The sequence below is a fragment of the Crotalus tigris genome, unplaced genomic scaffold (assembly GCF_016545835.1).
Source record: "Crotalus tigris isolate CLP2741 ecotype Arizona unplaced genomic scaffold, ASM1654583v1 scf7180000024458.850180, whole genome shotgun sequence".
Taxonomy (NCBI): Eukaryota; Metazoa; Chordata; class Lepidosauria; order Squamata; family Viperidae; genus Crotalus; species Crotalus tigris.
In genome coordinates, this window is record NW_024100628.1 from 137,363 (window position 1) to 157,557 (window position 20,195).

The window sequence follows — 20,195 nt, forward strand, 5'->3', positions numbered from 1 at the left end:
TTCTGTGGATATAATTTACTTGGACTTCAGTAAGGCATTTGATAAAGTAGACCACAACCTACTACTTGATAAGATAGAAAAATGTAGACAGCATCACCACCAGATGGATTTGTAGCTGGTTGACCAGCCTACTCAGCGTGTGGCCCTCAATGAAGCTGCATCTACATGAAGGGAAGTGTGCAATCGGGTGCCCCCTGGGCTCTGTTCTGGGCCCAGTGCTCTTCAACATCTTCATCAATGATTTGGATGAAGGGATAGATGGGGATCAAATCTGCATACAACACCAAGCTGGCAGGAATCACTAACACTCCAAAAGACAGGCTTAAGATACAGACGGATCTTGACAGACTTGAACATTGGGCACTATCTAACAAAATGAAATTCAAAGGTGGAAAAAAGTAAGGTTCTACATTTAGGCAAGAAAAACCAAATGCACAGATACAATATAGGTGGTACCTTGTTCAACAGTAACTGTGAGAAGAATCTCGGAGTTCTAGTGGACAATCACTTAAACATGAGCTAGAAGTGTGCTGCAGCTGCCAAAAAAGTCAACACAGTGCTAAGCTGCATTAATAGAGGGATATAATCAAGATCATATGAAGTATTAATACCACTTTACAATGCCTTGGTAAGGCCACACTTGGAATACTGCACCCAGTTTTGGTCACCACAATGTAAAAAAGATGTTGAGACTCTAGAAAGAGTACAGAGAAGAGCAACAAAGATGATCAGGGGACTGGAAGCTAAAACATATAAAAAAGGGTTGCTGGAATTGGGTATGTCTAGTTTAATGAAGGACTAGGGGTGACAGGATAGCTATGTTCCAATATCTCAGGGGTTGCCACAAAGAGAGAGTCAAGCTATTCTCCAAAGCACCTGAAGGCAGGACAAGAAGCAATGGATGGAAACTAATGAAGGAGAAAAACAATTTCTAGAACTAAGGAGAAATTTCCTGACAGTTAGAGCAATTAATCAGTGGAACAACCTGCCTCCAGAAGTTGTGAATGCTCCAACACTGGAAGCTTTTAAGACGACACTGGACAATCATTTGCCAGAAATGGTATAGGGTTTCCTGCCTCCAAGGTACCTTCTGACTTTTTATTTTTATTATTATATTATTGTTGTTGTTGTTGTTATTGAGCATACACAAGGAAAAATGTGGAACACGGAAAGAACCGCGTGCCTATTTGGAAGCAAGTCTCGTGCAAATCTAATAGGCTTCCTCTTAAGTAACACGCCAGAATCGTAGACAACTGGGAAAAAAGGAACGCTTGCTTGCGGTGTGGGCAGAAAGACTAGCTCCGTCGGCTTCAGTTTTTTCTACGGAGCATGCTCGGTAGGCCCATATCCGTCCCCGCCTTAAGGGCTTGCGGGGGGGGGGAGCAAGGAGGCTTTTTATTTTTGCCCCCTTTGTTTGCTTGTTTGCATGTTTCTTTTTTGTAGGCAGCTTCAGCCCGTGCATCACCGCGGAAGCCAAGATGAACTCCAGCGCCGCGGGCACTCAGCCCTTCTCCGGTCCCGTGCAATGTAAGTGGCCACGCGGCTTATCCGCGCTCCCGGGCCGGGGAGTTGGAAAAGCAGCGTTGTGCTAAGGCTCAGGCGGGCCCCGCAACCTGAGTAGCGGCAGAAGCGAGCGTTCGGCCCGCCCGGGAATCTGGCTGAGCAGCGGCCCCGGAACCTGGGTGGAGAGAGAGCAGCGAGCGGATCCGAGAAGGCGCATCGCGGGGTGGCACGGCTGCGCGCGAAAAGCCGCCGGGCGGTTCGGAGAAGGGGCTTTCTCTGGGCTTTATATTGCTGCAGTCGCTAATTTGCAAGATGTGGGGGAGGGGCACGGGGGAAGCCAGTGCAATGCAAACGTCGCTGCGGATATGCAAGCTGCCCAAGTCCCGGCTAGCTGCCCGTTTCAAGCCTCTTACGGAGGGTTCACGCCGACAAAGACGGCTCGGTTTGCAGGCCTCTTCCTAACGCGGCTACGCATCACGGAAGGCTTAGCTTTTGCGTTTCGATCGCGATGCATCTTTTTCCTGATGACTGTCGTGCCGCCTTGCTTTTGTCGGGTGTCCTCCGGAGAGTTTGGACTGCAGTTGACATTTATCCCCAAAGCGATATTGCCTTGGATGATCATTGGCATTCAGTGAGGAAATTCTGCTTTTTTAAGCGTGGGAAACTGGTTATTTTGCATAATCCTCTCTTCTCTTTTTGGCAGCAAAAGTTTAGATCAGGGACAAGAAAGGGAAGACCTCCAGATGTTGCTGAAGGACTAATCAGCAACCACATCCAGGAGAGGCAGTGGTGAAGGATGCTAGGAATTATTCAACATCTGAAGGGCTGCAGCCCTTGTTTTTATGCAGTTTTATCCTAGCATCTATTTGCAAGTCATACCAGTTGCATAAAAGTCGATCTAATTCTATATTAACTTGAGATTCTGAACCAAAGTGTAACCTTTATAAGCAAATTAAGAAAAGTGAGAAAACATGGGGTACACATGTTAATTTAAACATATTTTTGTACAACGTGGCAAGTGTAAGATTCTGGCTAGGGAATTCTGGGAGTTGAAGTCTACATCATAAAGTCACCAAGGTTCTGAAACACTGCCTTATTGCTGTTGTTAGTTGCGAAGTCATGTCCCAGCCATCGTAACCCCATGGACAATGTTCCTCCAGGCCTTCCTGTCCTCTACCATCTTCTGGAGTCCATTTAAGCTCATGCCTACTGCTTCAGTGACTCCATCCAGCCATCTCATTCTCTGGCATCCCCTTCTTCTGTTGCCCTCAATCTTTCCCAGCATCTCTGGTTTGTACTGGATAAAATCAAGGCAGGGTTATTTTGAGCTTCTTTGGTATGATTTCTTCTTTTGGGACTAAACATTTCTGCAAGTTCTACAAATGGCTCCCTTATTCCTTCCCTATTCTCTAAAGTTAGCTCTACATTCCTTCACAGCTCACTCTGATGATATAATGATCTTACTGGCTACACCCCTGCATCTTTTGGAAGTCCATTTAAAAAAAGTCCCATCTATCATGCATTCAGCAGCTTCTGAATATAAAATATGTCTGTTATTACTTTATTGAGAGTCATTAACTGTTTGGATTGTATATTTTGGCAGTTCCTGGTGGAACCACAGTCCTAGTGGAGGTCACTCCAGATATCCACATTTGTGGCCTCTGCAAACAACAATTCAACAATCTTGATGCCTTTGTTGGTCACAAAAGGAGTGGCTGTCAACTGTCTGGCACAACAACTGGCGCTACCAGTACAGTGCAGTTTGTGGCTGAAGAAACAGTGCCAGCCTCACAAGCACAAACCGTTGCAAGGACCATCACATCAGAAACACAAACCATCACAGGTATTTTGCCTAGAAAGTTTGGGAAGTGATGTCCAAGAAGCAGATAGCTTCATTTCTTTGAACACAAAGATCACACCGAAGCTTGATGGTTAAATTTATGTCACTTTCAGTGAAAACTTAGGAAATCTGCCCCTCATCTTAATGAGCAGCAAGATTTGTGAAGCTGTTTGGGGGTGTAGCTCAGAACATTTGTATGATATTTATAGGTTCAATTCTTGGGGACAGGAGGAAAGGATACGAAAAAATCTTTGGGAAAAAATTATTAAATTATTTCCATATTGGAAAAGAAGCCCAAAGACCAATTTGAGAGTGTTGGGCTAGCTGGAGAAGTAGAAATAGTTTGGCAGGTATAAGTAGTCCTTGCTTAATGTCCACCCATTCAGTAACCATTTGAAATTACAGTGGTGCTGAACATGAAGTTTTTATGACACATCTTCATAGTTGTAGTTGTTGCAGGGTCCCTATGGTCACATGATTACAATTCAGGCACTCTGTCCAGCTTGCATTTATGTCATAGGATCTGATCAGGTTATCAACATTTGTGACCTTCACAAATTCAGTAGAGAAGCCAGCAGGAGCTCGCAGGTAACAATCACAAACTGCTCAAGGGTTGCCTAACAACATCAAATGGGACTGCCAGAACTACTGTCAGAAATCAGCACATTTACATGATATCATGCTTTACAATTGTGTCATTTAGTGACAAAGTTCCTGGTCCCAATTACCATTGTTAAATGAGGAATGTTCGTCTACTTCTATATTTTCCTTTTTGCCCATCCCACGGTCGGGATAGGCAACCGAATGATCAGGAATCAAAATATCTCAACCTCCTGGTCTCTTCCCTGTCATTAATGCCTTACTATCAGTCACAAGAAACAAGGAGTCAAGATAGAATTCAAAAATACTGTGAATTTATTCCAAGCAGCCTATACAAGAATTTGATCTATTTACAGTCAGCAAATTAGGGGCAGATAAGAGTCAACGGAGGGAGGGGCTGGACTTAGATTTCATTCGGGACTCCAGACTGATGATGCATTTGACCGACACCCTTGCGCTCAGCCTGGTCATCTCCTACACTTACATAGATCTAATTATAGGTATAGGAATGTAGACTGTGAGCATGAAAATGTCTGATCAGTAGAAAGTCAGCAAAGGTTGCACTGAGTGCATGAAAGCTTTTTCTTCCACCAATCCATGTATAGTTAGGTAGCAATATGAGGAAAGGGTTTTCAGCATTGGGGATCCTAAAATGAAGCCTTTTTTTTATGTTTTATCAGTATCGGCACCCGAGTTTGTTTTTGAACATGGCTACCAAACTTACCTGTCTGGTGAGAACGGTGAACCTCGGACAGCTACTCTTGTTACCACTCCACTGAAATCACGCAGCAAAAAGTCCAACACATCAGCGGCTCAGAAGAAGTTCAATTGCAGCTACCCAGGTAAAGGATAAACCGGTGGGTAAATCAGAAATCTATTTTTGGATGGAAGGGGGGGCATTTTGAAAATATATTGTGAGTACAGTGGCTACCATGGAAGGAGGGGGGGGTCTTCATTTCCAGTCACATGATGGTTCCAGACAAGAATTGAGTAGCAAAGACCTTAGATCAGTGGTGGCGAACCTATGGCACGGGTGCCAGAGGCAGCACTTAGAGCCCTCTCTGTGGGCACACGTGCTGTTGCCCCAGCAGAGTTCACCAGAGTTACTAGCACGTGGCGTTTGGAAGCGACAAGGTAGGAAGTGAGTGAGCAAGCGGCGTTGGCCTACCGGGGATGCCCCAGAGTTGAGGGACTGGCCCCGGCCATGTTCACCCAATCTGCTGTGACCACTGCAGCCACGCCCACCCAGTGGGCCACACACACCCCCACCCCACCTGAGGGCACCACAATGCTGATGCAGCGCTGGCACTTTGCGATAAATAAGTGGTTTTGGGTTGCAGTTTAGGCACTCGGTCTCTAAAAGGTTCGCCATCACTGCCTTAGATAGTGCTAGAGATGTCCAATATGTTTTGTTTCCAAACATTTCAAGAGCAAAAATTTGCAGAATGTCCCAATCTAAGAGTGAAATAGCCTTTTTTATTATTATTCCAGATCCATTTCAAAAACAGCTCTGATTTTATGTCGATGAAGATTCTCAATCATCCAGTCAGTCCATGGCAACTGGACTCATGTAGTTTTGAGACGTTTTTGCTGCCCATCCCAGCAGTTTCTTCAATCAGAACAAGTTGGTTAGGAAAATCTGAGTAGGCAGAGAGCCATTAGAATGTGCCAACTCCTAAAATTCTTAGGGAGATTCTGGCACCAACCTCAGGGTTTCTTCAAATCAGCAAGAAAATAAGTCAGTTGCCATGACACAACTTCCAGACAACTCTGTCTGGATGACAGAATCTTCATCGACATATTGTCACACACTTTGGGGAAGAAATTCTGGGTTAGTGCAGGAATTCCCCCTAAGAATTTTAGGAGTTGGCACATTCCAACAGCTCTCTGCCTACTCAGATTCTCTTAAACAACTTGTTCAGACTAAAGAAACTACTGGGATGGGCAACAAAACGTCTCAAACCATCAGGAAAATAAGTCCAGTTGCTGTGACTCAACTTCTAGACCCCTGATTTTAGCATTTAATGTTTCCAAAAGTTTTAAAACAGCACATTTCACAGTTGAAACAGTTTCTCATTGAAAAAGGTTCCTAGCTATATTTGAAATAGTTGAAAAATGCACACTCCCCATGCTTTCAATTACCTAGATCCCAGCATGCATAAACAGTGTGGGGAAAATGTCGTGCTTCAGTGACTTGGAACCTTTGGTCATGGAATTAGTAGGAAGACGTTTGACTGCTATTTAATGCTGTCCTTTGCTGATGGACGAAATCCACTAATACACATCTTTAATTCATGACCACCCAACCTTTGCTTAAAATCTTCTAATAAAGAATACTCCACTACCTTCTAGAATAAACTATTTTATGGATTGATGTAGACAAATTCTCCTGATGGTTCTTGTTGTTTTGCTTCTGGCAAAGGTTCAGACTACATTAGCTCATGGAGAAGATGGACTGGCTGAAGTTAGAGGGCATTTCCAAAAGCAAATCCTCTGGAAAAGAAAAAGCAAGACATGGGTATAAGGAAGGCTACCTTCTGCATATATGCTATACTCAGGCTATACACAGAACCATTCAGTTACAAAGAGTTCAGCTCTTGTCATACATTGAATCAAAGATCATTGTTTCAGTTAGCTCAGTACTATATACTCTTTGTCTAGGAGTAGCATCCTCCAGATACAAGTTATAGGTAATCCTCGACTCAAGCCAATAATTAGATTGTAAGTTGTTAAGTGGGTCATCATGTGACTAATCTTATTTTACAATATTTTTAGCAGCTGCTGTTAAATGAATCACCATGGTCATCAAGCAAACCCATTGTCTGCAATGGGTGGTTTTTTTTTTATCAGAAACTGAAAGTAAACACCGGTTTCCAACAAAAAATACCGCAAATTGTGGTCACATGACCACAAGATGCTGCAAGCAGCTGTAAATGCAAGCTGGTTGTTGAGTGCTCAAAATGCAATTACGTCATGGGAGGGGGGGGTTTCAGAACTTTGAATCCAGGTCATAAGTACTTTGGGGGGGTCTGTCATAACTTTGGTTGCTAAGTAACTGGTCGTAAGTCGAAGACCTCCTGTCTTAACTAATGATTGGTGCTAATTGATTTAAACCTGAGTACTTCCTCATGCACCAGATGATTTTTATCATGGAACTACCTCTCTACAGTGGCATGGCTAACTTTCTCAAGCCCAAATCAAGCATGGTTCAATGAATTTTGTAGGTAACAGGCACTTTCTTTAGCAGTTGGCACCAGTAAGCTCACCTGGGCTGATCTTAAATTGCTAAACAGAATTGGACCTGATTAGTATTTTACTAGAACACCAGGAAATCCTAATTATTAGTCTAGACGGGGAAGTCAAAAGATATTCCAGGAGAAGGCGTACTTGTATACTGTTCTCATCTAGTCATTAGGAGATAATCCCATCTAATGTATTCCATTTGGCCATGTTTCTGTGGAGAATTGAAATGTTAATACTTTATTGCAACTGTTGACACGTTCGATCCATAGCTAGAAAAATTGCAGGATTTTTACGGAACTACATCTGTATATGCCTACAAGTCTACGAGTTCCTTTTCTGCACGAAAACACAAGCATGCCTGACCTTCAGGGAAAAAAACATGGTTGTATTATATGCAAATCAGTACATGTAAGTGCTCAGAGAGGTTCTTTCTTCTTGTTGGGGCTTTTTTCTCTTTTTCCTTAGAAGCCTTGCAGGTCCTCAAGGGACTTGGCAGTTGTGAATTGTTCTTTGCATTGTATTTACTTTCTGCCTACTGATCTGCTGCTCTCTGAGATGGAATGAGGAAATAAATTGGCATCGCTTGTATTAATTTTACTCAGTGACATTGCCACAAAGTTACAAGAAGATTCATGGAAGCAATTTTTAAAATTAATTTAGGTTGCCATTGATCATGAGGCCTAAAGAGGGGGAAAAATAACCTTCCATGTGTGATTAAGTCAATTAACTTCATTAGAACATACAGTCAAAACCTGTCTTGGCTTGAGAATTTGACTGAAATTTATGCTACATCTCTCCCCCTCCACACTCCATTTTTATTTTCATGCAGACCACCTGAAGAAAGGACTCAATAAGCTAATCCAGTAAGGTTCAAATCCTTGTTCAGTGGCGAAGCTTGGTGCATAGATTTAAATGAATTAATCCCTTTCACCCTGGTCTACTTATTTTGGAGAAACATATCCTTCTCCCCCATGTTCATTGTCATGGCCCCTGGGTTGCAAACTAATGGGCAATGGTGGACCAAAACAGAAATAGAAAACCAGGTTACTGTATCCATAGTGTCATTCTGTGAAAGAATGATCTCAAGGCAAGTTAGACTCAAGGCAAGTTAGACTTCAAAAAAACCTGCCCAGGTTCCTTGAATCATAGCAGGAGAAAAGAAATAGGAGGAATTCATTTCTTTTTCCCTAAGAAGTGAGGACAATTTTTTCTATATTGGTAAAAAGCAATCTAGAAGGAATTATTCATCCACCTCACTTTGCTAAGAAGACAAATGAGTGCATGATGATCCTGAGAGTTCTGTTCTGTTCTATTCTTTTCTTTCTTTTAAACTATTTCTGCCCTAGCTAGAGAATTAACAGGCATTACTTGTGCTCCATATTGGTATGTCAGAAAGTTTATTTGATAGCTGAAATTCTCCAAATTTCTAAAAGAATCTAGAGCCACAGATGCCACTATGGGTTGTGTGCAGTTCAGGTGACATATTTGGAAGTCATTACCCATGTCCAGAAGTTGTTTCCAATGTCCAGATTCTGTGGTTACCAGAAGAGTAAGAACTGATTCTTTTCCATGTTCATTAGAAAATGAAACTGCTTCAGAATTTGAAATGCTTTATTTATTCACCATATAACCTAGTTTGGTGTTGGATCATCATTTCAGAGATATTTCCTTGCCTAAAAGGAAAAACAGAATGACCGGGGAGGGGAGGGAGTTTTAAAAACCTTTCCTGCTTGCTTGCTTGCTGGTAAGTGGCTGCTGTTGGGTGGGGGAAAGAGAAAGGAATTGCAGGATTGGCTAGGAAACTGTCACAGAATATTGAGCATAAAGGTCATGTGACTGCAGCAGCAGCCAGTAGTAGTGAAATAGCAGTCATAGCTTCTCCAAATTTCATTTCCTCGGAGGACACGGGTCTTAGATTTTGGACACATTCTTGTTAGTTAGCTCATTTGACATATCTTGGTTGAAAAATTGTTGCCCTATGAACATTGTTTCATCTAGTTAAAGGTCATAACAAAAAGTTTTAGTAATGTATAGATTCAGTCCATCAATCAATTTGTATGGCCCCCATCTCAGCAAGTGTCTTGCTGAGATGGAGGCTTAGAATTTTAAAATAAATCAACATACAGTCTTAAAATAAATAAAAACAATTGTTCATAATGTTTCCTTGCAACCATCCATCCCTAAACAAAAGAGGAAGAATGGATCAGTAGGAGGTCCATGTATGGATAGCTACAGAATAATATGCTGCTAAGATAATCGCTTTGATAAATTCACTCTAGGAACTTGTCAGGTCAGTCATATTCTCAGAGGTAGATGTCATGACAATAGCCGGCATCTAGGATCCAGACACAATTCACTGCACTGGTAGCTTTCCTCAGAACTAGCAAGAGAAAAGTCTGTGTAACTTCCTTGTTCAATTCCAGTGACCCCAAATACCAAACTTGGTTTGGAGCACATATTGGAAAAACAGGATAATCCTAGGCAGTTGGTGCTGAAAGAATATCTGTAGCATTAATATTTGATGAAACTTGAAACTATACATAGTTTTCCTTAACTTTTAGTATTACCTCAATGCCCCTTTGCTTTTCTGTTGACGGATAACTTAGCTACATATGTACATAAATATCTAATTTTTTTCATGAGGGAGGTTAGTCTGGGTGGAAATTCAACTGACGCTTCAGCTGAGTATGGCTACAGTATATTCAGTTGAGCAAAGAACTGGTAAAGTTGGGTGGATTCAGATCTGGAAAAGTAGTGTCTATATCGTCTATGAACTTTCTCTTTGGCAGTCCCCCAGAGGGATCTCTTAAACATCTGTGATCAACCTCAAAGATTCAGTCCCTTTAGGAAGCAGAGAAGATGCAGGTGCTGAGAAGCTTGGAGTCTTTGTACTATTCTATTTGTTCCCCATTTTACATTTGTTACTCCTGGAAAAACAAATTTCTAGCAGAAATTTCAGAACTTTGTTTGCTGGGGGGGGGGAGTGCAATCTTCCCAATTTAAAAACACTTCATCCAGAACTGTCATTCATCACTAAGATGAATTTGATGTTTCACAGAAAGCAACAGGTATCTCTATTTTCCTCCAAGAAGAAATGGCATTGGTTGGTTTTAAGATTTTAAGATCTCAGGTATTCAGACTTTCCAGTTCCTCTTTGTTTTATTTTAGCCAACAAATGGGCAGTGATATCTAGGTGAATCAAGAATGCATCAGTCTGATTGGGGGTTCTCAGTCTCTTGCGCTTCCAAAGAGAATTGGAATCCATTCTGTAAAGATTATTTGCTATCGATACCCAAGGCAGCTACCCAGTTGTATATATTTTTTTCTTTTTTAAATAATTACAAGTAGAGCACTCTCATGTCTGCTAAGGTAAATTTGTGCAGCCTGTTAATTAGGCTTTCAGCAGGACTTCTGTTCCAGTGGGACTGCGCAGTGGAACATTAGACTCTTTGCAAATGTTTCTCTACCACAGTGAAAAAGCATCATCTCTCCCTCCCTCTCTCTCTCTCTCTCTCAAATCTCCCTCCACAGCATGGAAAGGGTGATCTTCTTCATGTTGTAGATTTTTTTTTTCATTTACGGCTTTAATTTGATTCCTTTAATAATTATTATATTTACCAGAAACCACATTCTTGCTTGGAAGTCACTGCATGTTCTTCCAGCCACTTTTAGGAGAATAGTTCTGTCTGCCTTACCAGGAAGAGCAAATACTCTCTGAACATGATGTGAGGCAGTGGTGCTGGGGTTAGTTTGGGAAGGAGAAGACCACCCAGCCAGCTTTGGGTCTCACCACCTCTTTGCCCCACTGGTTGTTAGGAAAAGAGGAGATCCACCATTTGCAGGAACCGATAGTTAAAATGAACTCCTAATAATTAATCTTCTATTTCTTTTCTCCCTCTAGGGTGTCAGTTCAAGACATCTTATGGAATGAAAGACATGGAACGGCACTTAAGAACACACACAGGTACATTCTGGGAGTTTTGGAATACAGTTAATTCTTGACTTACAACCACAGTTGAGCTGAAAATTTCCATTGCTAAGCAAAATAGTTAAGTGAAATTTGCCCCATTTTGCAACCTTTCACGAAAGCTGCAGTTGTTAAATTAGTAACATGACTGTTAAGTGAATCTGGCTTCCCCATTGACTTTGCTTGTCAGAGGTCACAAAAAGTGATCACAGGACGCCGGGACACTGCAGCCATCATAAATGTGTGCCAGTCGCCAAGCATCCAAATTTTGATCACGTGACCACAAGGATGCTTCAATGCTTGTAAGTGTGAAAAAGAATCATCTGTCACTTTTTTTCGATGCCATTCTCACTTCAAATGGTCACTGAATGATGTAAGTCAAGGATTATTTGTAAGTAGTTTTATTTTTAAATCAGTGGGTACAGATTTCTTAGAATGTGTGTCCTTTTCCAGCAAAACATTTATAATCTGGGGTTGAGGTGGGGTGAACAGTGACACGGAAGTATTGTTTTCTGAACTGCTGCACATTTTTATAGTCATTTTGGTGTCCTGAATATAGTAGACATTAGGAAAAATAATAATAAATTTCTCTTAGACCAAATGAAATTATTGTGACCATTCGAAGGTGGGGCTTACCTGTATCTGCACCTATCCCTGATTTTCTAAGAAAAAGTAAACAGCTTGATTTAAAAAAAACTCCTCTTGAATGATAATTTCCATTTCATCATGAAAAAGATTAATTCCTTCCCTTCAGGAACCGGGTGCTTTACATTTCTTCTTCCTTTTTTCAGGTGACAAGCCTCATAAATGTGAAGTTTGCGGCAAGAATTTCAGTCGCAAAGACAAGCTGAAAATGCACATGCGCTCCCACAGCGGAGTGAAACCTTACAAGTGTAAGCACTGTGACTACGCAGCGGCCGAGAGCAGCAGCCTAAACAAGCACCAGCGCATCCATTCCGACGAGCGGCCTTTCAAGTGCCAGATCTGTCCTTACGCCAGCCGAAATTCCAGTCAGCTCACCGTTCATCTCAGATCTCATACCGGTAAGGCTGGGGGGTTTGTGATCAGTTTAGCCCTGAAAATCCTAGGATGGTGTTTGGAAAGAAAAAAGTATTTACACATTTAAGATTGCAATGCAATTCAACAGATTTTTATTATTATTATTGTTTATCAAATTTGTATACTGCCCATCACCCTTGCATGGCTTTGGGCAATTCACAAATAAAATAATAAAATTGTATATAGGCAATAAAACCAGTCCTCAACTTATGACCACAGTTGAGCCCAAAATTTTTGTTGCTAAGTGAGACATTTGTTAGGTGAGTTTTGCCCCATTTTACAACCTTTCTTTACACTTTTGTTAAATGAATCACCACAGTTGTTAAGTTAGTAACATGGTTGCTAAGTGAATCTGGCTTCCCCCATTGATTTGGCTGGTCAGAAGGTCATAAAAGATGATCACAGGACACCTCCACTGTCATAAATAGGAACCAGTTGCCAAGCGTCTGAATTTTGATCATGTGACCACGGGAATGCTGCAATGGTTGTAAGTGTGAAAGACGGTCATCTCTTTTTTCAGTGCCATTGTAACTTCGCATGGTCACTAAATGAACTGTAAGTCGAGGACTATCTGTAGTTAAAAACAAAATTAAATCAGAGTTGAAAAGAACTTAAAGAACTTTTAAAAAGCACATGGATCTCCTTCTGAATGGTGTTTCGACTTTCTTCAGCTGCACATGAGCTAGCGAAAGGCGGCTGGTTTGCAATTGCCCATAGCTCACCCCCCTTCAGGTGTTCACTGAGGGTGGCTTGTTTACATACAGGTAGTCCTTAACTTAGGACTACAATTGAAAACCCCAAATTTTCAGTGCTAAGCAAGACAGTTGTCCATGAGTTTTGCCCCATTTTATGACCTTTCTTGCCACAGTTGTTCAGTGAATCACTGCAGCTATTAAGTGACTCATTCGGTCATTAAGCAAATCTGTCTTCCATTATCGACTTCGCTTGTTGGAAGCCTCCTGGGAAGATTATAAATGGTGCTCATGTGAACGCGGGACAGTGCAACTGGCATAAATACATGCCAGATGCCAAGTGTCTGAAGTTTGACCACGTGACCAGGGAGCTGCTGCCACAGTCATTAACTGTGAAAACCAGTCATAGGTCGCTTTTTTCAGTGCCGTTGTAACTTTGGACGGTCACTAAACGAAAGGTTGAAAGTCAAGAGCTATGTGCATCATGCTCTGCATAGTGTGGGTCTTCATTTGGTTTTGCTTTAGCAAGTTGTGCCAAAGCCCCTGTGGGTATCAGTAGGCTCTTTTTAAGCAAAACATGATATAGTACAGTGCTTGAGTATGCTATTAATACTATAAGTAGAAGCTTAAAGGAGAAAAAATCTCTTTTAAGATCCTGATTCTTAGAAAACTTTCAATTGTGGGAGAGACTGCCCTACCCAATGTTGGTTCTACAGATGCTACCATTTCTCCTCTTTCCAATCAGACCCCCATCTTGGGTCAGTGGTTTGAGCTGTATTTTGAGCTTTCCCACTTGCAAGCCACAAGCCAGATTTATAGGTGTTATACCTAAGTTTTGCAGTTCTCTGCAGCTTTAATATTATTGCTGCAGGCTTTTTTTGTCTACAGGGCTCTCCCGTGATACCTTGATTTTTGGCTAGTAAAATTCTGTTCTTTCTGACAACCAAGCTTCTTGTAGGATTCTCCAAAGACATTTCCTTCTTCCCTTTTCGGCCTTTTATTCTACAGGCTTTAGGCTCAGCTAGCCAGGTTTCTTTTACTTGCTTTGACATGGTTCATAGGTGAAGTTTTGTGTTTGTTTTGGGAGGTTAAAATTAAAGGTCCTCCTTGACTTTTTTAAAAGCTATTTTTATCAAAGCCAAATACTTAAAAGTTCATTGAGAAGGATGGACTAAATCTTAAATGCCCTGACAGCAATTAAATATAGCTACTTTTTTCAATATAGTTTGGCATCCCAAAATGGAGACTTTGTGCACTGCAGCAGCTGTTTTTCAGAAAAAAGGAGATCAGGATTCCTAAAATGCAGGCAGTAATAGGCAGGGCCAGCCAATACAAAGAATAGAACTGTCAGTCTGTGCATCTTCATTAATATAATGTGTATAATAAACATTTTATAGCAAAGGCCTTAATCTTTAAATACATGCATGGATTACCACAGCACGCCATGTCATGATTTCAAAAATCTTTAGTTGGAATCAATGAAACATATAGCCGGCTAAACCAATTATGCATCTTTTTACAATCTTCCATTTATGAACATCTATAAAATATTAACTTGTAAAGTAAATTAAGCCTCATGTGTCATAGTTATTAAAGAATAACAAATACACTGTATTAGGGAGCTGGCTATATTTTATTTCTGTTTTAAGTGGCATCCTGTGACTGTACAAGGGGGGGAAAACAATACACAAGCTGTTACAAATGGCAGAAAGCAGCAGTAAATCAATGGTATTTTTGTTTGTTTAACTATTAACAATAACCATAGTTTATTAACAAGATGGAGCTCATAACAGTTGTAGATGTGCTGTAAGAATTATCAATACGTTGTTGGACAAAGAGCTCACTTTCGTCTTCACACTGGCATTTTTCCCTATAAATATCTCTTTGTAGCGTACTTTACTTTTTTAAAAAATCAACATTCGAATGCAATTTTTACCAGTAATATAGCAGCTAAATAAACAAAAACCTACATACCAGATCAATGAAGGTTGGGTCTTTGGAAAAACAGCTTTACCCAAAACATATTTCTAAATGCAATTTCTTTTGCTGTAAACAAAATATGCTTTATAGTACTAGCTTCCCAAGCTAGTACTGAGAAACTTTTAATGTTTCTAGTTAGCCTGTTCACTGCCACCTGGGAATTCTGGGAATTGCAATCTCATCAGAGGTACTTTGGAACATGTGATGACACAACGGTAATACCACAAACTCCAGCTTTTGTGTGTGGTTTGAGGAATGGCAAATGGGCTACGTAGTGTATGTTCCCGCAAACCCTCTAAAGCAATATTTCTCAACCTCAGCAACTTTAAGATGTGTGGACTTCAACTCCCAGAATGCTGGCTGGCTAAAGAATTCTGAGTATTGAAGTCCACACATCTTAAAAGTAGCTGAGGTTGAAAAACTGCCCCAAAAGTACCACCTTGGAACCCAGAATGCTCTATAGCCCTAGTAAATACATGGTTTTCGATTACTTCGTTAGTAAGTATCATGAGTTTCATTTAGCTAGAATTAATCTGAATCCCTGTCACGCAAATATTGCTATTGCAAACATTTGTCTCTCAAACAGGAGATGCTCCTTTCCAGTGCCGTCTGTGCCCTGCCAAATTTAAAATCAACTCTGACTTGAAGAGGCACATGCGTGTGCACACAGGGGAGAAGCCTTACAAATGTGAGTTCTGCGAAGTCCGGTGTGCCATGAAAGGTAACCTGAAGTCCCACATCCGCATCAAGCACAACATGGAAAATGCCTTCAAATGTCTCGTCTGCAAGTTCCAGTGTGGGAATAAGACAAGTCTCCGGCAGCATCTGCGCACCCACCAGCCTGAGCAGGCTGTGAAATGCTCAGAGTGCTGCTATTCCTGCTCAAACAAGGCGACCCTCAAAGTACATGAGAGGATCCACTCCAAGGATCGCCCTTTCAAGTGTGAGTTCTGCCGCTTTGATACCAAGCAACGGAGCAATTTGACCACCCATGTGAAGAAAGCCCATCCCGATAAGGTCAGAATCAGAGAAAATATATCAGGTCAAGGGGAAGGAGATCGGCCAAAGGAAGGCAACTCCAGACAAGTTGCCAAGCTGGAGGCCAAGAAAGCCTTCAGGTGTGATTTCTGTGAGGCCTCCTTTGTCCGGGAGGACTCTCTGAGGAGCCATAAAAGGCAGCATGTTGAATATAATGGAAATAAAACTTCTGAGCTGGCTGTCCTGCAGTTCCAGATGGACCCTACCCCACAAGATGGTACTCCCATTACTGTTAGTCATCTGCAGATGCCTTTGCACACTTCCCCCTATGGGGAAGGGCAGGTCAAGATCATTGTTGGGCATCAGCTGCCCCAGGGCAGCAGCTTGGAACAAGGAGGTCAAGTCAATATTGTGTCTCCTACTTTAATAACTCAGAATCAGGATGATCTGTCTAGCAGTAACCAGCTGCAAATACTGCAACAGGTGAGCTTATTGGCTCCACCCCTTCCTGTTGGGTCTTCGGCAGAAAGCCTTTCAGTTGGTCAACCCACAGTCCTTCTCACAACTCACAACCAGGCTGATGGAAGCACACCAAACCAGACCCTGATCTCCACCATTCCAGTAGGCAGCCATGAGGTCTCAACTAACCAGGCCTTCATCAATGGCACAGGGATCAGCTGCTCAGATTTGGAAGGGCTCAATGCTTTAATTCAAGAAGGGGCAGAAGAAGTGACAGTGGTCAGTGCTGACGAGCAGAACATCTCAGTGCAAGCATCAGCGTCCCCTCCACCAATCTTTTCATCCTCTTCTCATTCAGGTGTGCCAAAGCAAACCTACTCCATCATCCAAAGTGGAGCCCATGCGAATTTGTTGTGTCCCGCAGACTCCATACCAGATTAGACTGGAGGCTGAAAAAATCATTTGTTTGCTCCATTTAGTCTTAGAGTGCAGAGCCTGGTGCCCCTTCTCAAAATGAGCATCGTTTGCATTCATGAGAAATATGGCGTTACTGCTGTCTTTAAGGGGACATTGTGGTATGAATAGATGCTCTTAGGTGGGGATAAGTCCTGTTGCACAAGACTCCTTTTTATCACTTTCAGGTCTAAATTTCTTGTTTGGTCTAATAACATATCTATCATGCTTAAATAATATCTCTTTAGCATAACGTATCCAACTTTGTTCTAGGCTTAAAGAGATACCCAGTGAGTTACCTGCATGGGAAATTCTCTTCAAAGCTTGTAGCCTTAATGGGAACCATTGAAAATTGTTCACTGGATCTTGGGTTCCCCTCCCCTCTCTCTCTTTTTTTTTTTTTTTTTGCTTTCATATATCAGACTTTAAATTGTGTTGAATGTATAAATGATACATTTTTAATACGTATAAGAAGTATTGCTGGATTGTTCTGCACTGTGACCAATGACTTTAGAAGGGCTAAAGAACAATATCTGGATATGATGTTGCAATATCATTCCCCAAAGTGGCTTTGTTCTTCTGTCTTCAAAAGCAGTTTGACGTGTAACAGTCAAGACTGTCATGGAGGAAAGTGGGGAGAGAAATATCAGGTGTTGTTGTTGATAGTATTAAATAGGCAAGTTAAATTAAGTAGCTCAGGGCAGAAGCAGTTAACTACTTTTTGAATATCTGAGTTCTGTATCAAGACTAGGAGGACCAGCTTTTGAACCTCACAATACATGGGGCAGATGGTCTACCACAGTGTTTCCCAAACTTGACAATTTTAAGGCATGAGGACTTCAACTCCCAGAATTCCACAGCCAGCAACGCTGGCTGTGGAATTCTGGGAGTTGAAGTCCACATGCCTTAAAATTGTCAAGTTTGGGAAACACTGGTCTACCATATATCTGAACCATCTGCAGCAGACCAGTTGTGTGGTGCCTCAGATATGTATAGGCAAGCTCCACATGTATCAGGGATCTTCTTTTTTTTCCAGATGTGGCACTTACAGGATACATTTGAGTATCCCCCTAAACCAGCCCTATGACTTAGCATGGAAAGCACTTATTATCTTCCTCTTACACCAGTTGGTTTATAGGAAATAGATGCCACTTTTTACTTCAGAGGAGAAGCAAGAGCACAGTGTTGATGTGACGTTTGTCAAGAGAAGGAGGGAATGTGGCAAGCATCCTGGACTGAAAAATACACATGTCAAACTCTAACACACAAAAAGTAGGACACTTTCACTATTTAATGGAAGTAAAAACTATTTTGAAATCCTGGTTTTGTTTGAAGGTTGCCTTCATTTCTGCAGCATGCAATAAAGTAGCTTAAATAGTTAACCAACAATTAGATGGGACTATACAACATGTGATCCATTGAGCCCAACACAATCATTTATATAGTACAGCGTACTGGGAACATACCCAAAGATGCAGGCAGATGTAGGGTTTGTTTAACAGTTCTCACTGTGCTGGGAAATATTCAGCCATTAGAACATCTTGATAAAGTGCTATTCCAGATTATGTGTAATTAATGGGAAAAATGCACTCCATTTCTGACCCATTGTTGTGGTATGTATGTACATAGAAGCTGGTAATTAATTTTTTTTGTCATCTGTAGATGGTGCTAGAACTCAAGCTGAGGTTTGAGAGGAAGGACATGTTTAAAAACATGTACTGTATGTCCAATGAGTATTTCCTGTAACAAACTGAGCTGAACTGTTTTGTTTCAGTAGATGTACATGAATGTTAGCTTAGAAAACACTTCCACCAAAAGGATACCAAGATTTCTTCAGTAATCAATAATATAAAAGTAATTAAAATTTAAGTTTCTGTTAGTTTGGAAATGGAGCAGATTGAAGATCTGATATTGCATGTGCACAAGCAAATGTTTGTATGTGTATACTTAGGTATACAAATCTATATAGTTATGTTTATATGAAACATATGACTGATTTTTCAGTGAAAAGTTGAGAATATAGTCTTTTATCAGGCAAAAGTTTTAATCCACCTAAGGCAAGAGATGAATAGTCAGAGACTCCAGTGCTACAAATGTTATTGGAAAGTTTTAGATGAGGTCCCAAGAGACTAATAAATTTTATTATCAAATTACCATTTTAATATGGGAGAAGTGAGGAAATAGTCTATATGTGATAGAAGAATAAAACTGTTAATACGTTATTTAAATGTAAGTTAAATGAATTAACGGGGTTTTTATTTTATCTTTACTCACTAGTTTTGTTCATGCATTCGAACATTCAAAGGTCAAGTACCATTCCTGGCCCAGAAGGAGGTTTCCAGCGTAGCATTTTGAGCTTTATCTATAGATCATGGATTCTTCGGTTTACAAAGTAGATACTGCTACTAAATTATCACCACTGTCAGTTTATACAGTTCATTAGCTCCTTCACTGCTTCTAAGTTACATGTTTAAAACTTAGAAAACTATATTTTCTTAAAAAAAAAAAAGGAAGAATTAAGATGAAGTAGAAGACCTGAAAAAAGAATGTTGGGTTGTAGTGTTATATATTATACTGACCACAGAAGAGAATAGGTGAATCTGGTAGAAGAAGAAAGAGGTGTTCTGCTCTCTAAGGAACAGAAATTTAGAAAGGATATCTTCCCTGGAGTAAGAACTTTGATTCTGGGCTGAGTGAGAACCAGTTGGGGAATTGGAAACAGAAGTATAGTCTTTGGAGGTGAAGGGAACTAGATGAATTTGGATTGCAGAGAAGTTGAATGAGTTGCGTAGTAAGGACAGTTGATGAAGTGGAGAATGCACTGAGGATTTTGTCTGGACTGTTGATAAGAAGGAAACTGAGTATACAAGACAAAAATCAATCAGAATAGAGCTGGAAGGGACCTTAGTGGTCTTTTACTACAACCTCCTGATCAAGCAGGAGACTCTATATTATTTCAGATAGGTGGCTCTCCAGTCTTTTCTTAAAAACCTCCAATGATGAAGCACCTACAATTAATCACTGGTTAATTGTCCTCGCTGTTAGAAAGTTTCTCCTTAATTCTAGGTTGCTTCTCTCCTTGATTAATGATAGTAGGAAGATAATCAAGAAGAAGTACGGAGGGTAAGGGAGCCTTACCTTAAGGGAAATTGGAAATGTGATGTAACGTCCCTAAATCTTAATTCTTTGGCATCTGATTTACTGGGTGCCAAGCCTTAGAACAGTGGTTCTCAACCTGTGGGTCGGGACCCCATTTGGGGTCGAACGACCATTTCACGGGGGTCGCCAAACAAGGCTGTCCGCCATTTTTTCCCCTTTTCTTTGGCCACGCCCCTGGCACCCAGTGATGTATAAGTGGTTGGGGGTCACCACAACATGGGGAACTGTATTATGGGGTTGCGGCATTAGAAAGGTTGAGAAC

At 41.1% G+C, this 20,195-nt stretch overlaps 1 protein-coding gene across 2 annotated transcripts; it reads left to right on the plus strand.

The window, feature by feature from the left end:
- The first annotated feature begins 1,383 nt into the window (after window positions 1-1,383).
- On the plus strand, window positions 1,384-19,264 carry ZFP64 (ZFP64 zinc finger protein). Of its 2 annotated transcripts, none has more exons than XM_039332243.1 (6): window positions 1,384-1,527; window positions 3,107-3,346; window positions 4,624-4,785; window positions 11,088-11,150; window positions 11,945-12,196; window positions 15,471-19,264. In XM_039332243.1, the coding sequence occupies exons 1-6, from the start codon at window positions 1,479-1,481 to the stop codon at window positions 16,760-16,762; spliced, it is 2,058 nt and encodes a 685-aa protein (XP_039188177.1). In that variant the 5' UTR covers window positions 1,384-1,478; the 3' UTR covers window positions 16,763-19,264. The 2 variants fall into 2 exon arrangements, with proteins under 2 accessions (XP_039188177.1, XP_039188178.1); XM_039332244.1 differs by lacking the exon at window positions 1,384-1,527 and adding an exon at window positions 1,632-1,815.
- Window positions 19,265-20,195: the final 931 nt, after the last annotated feature.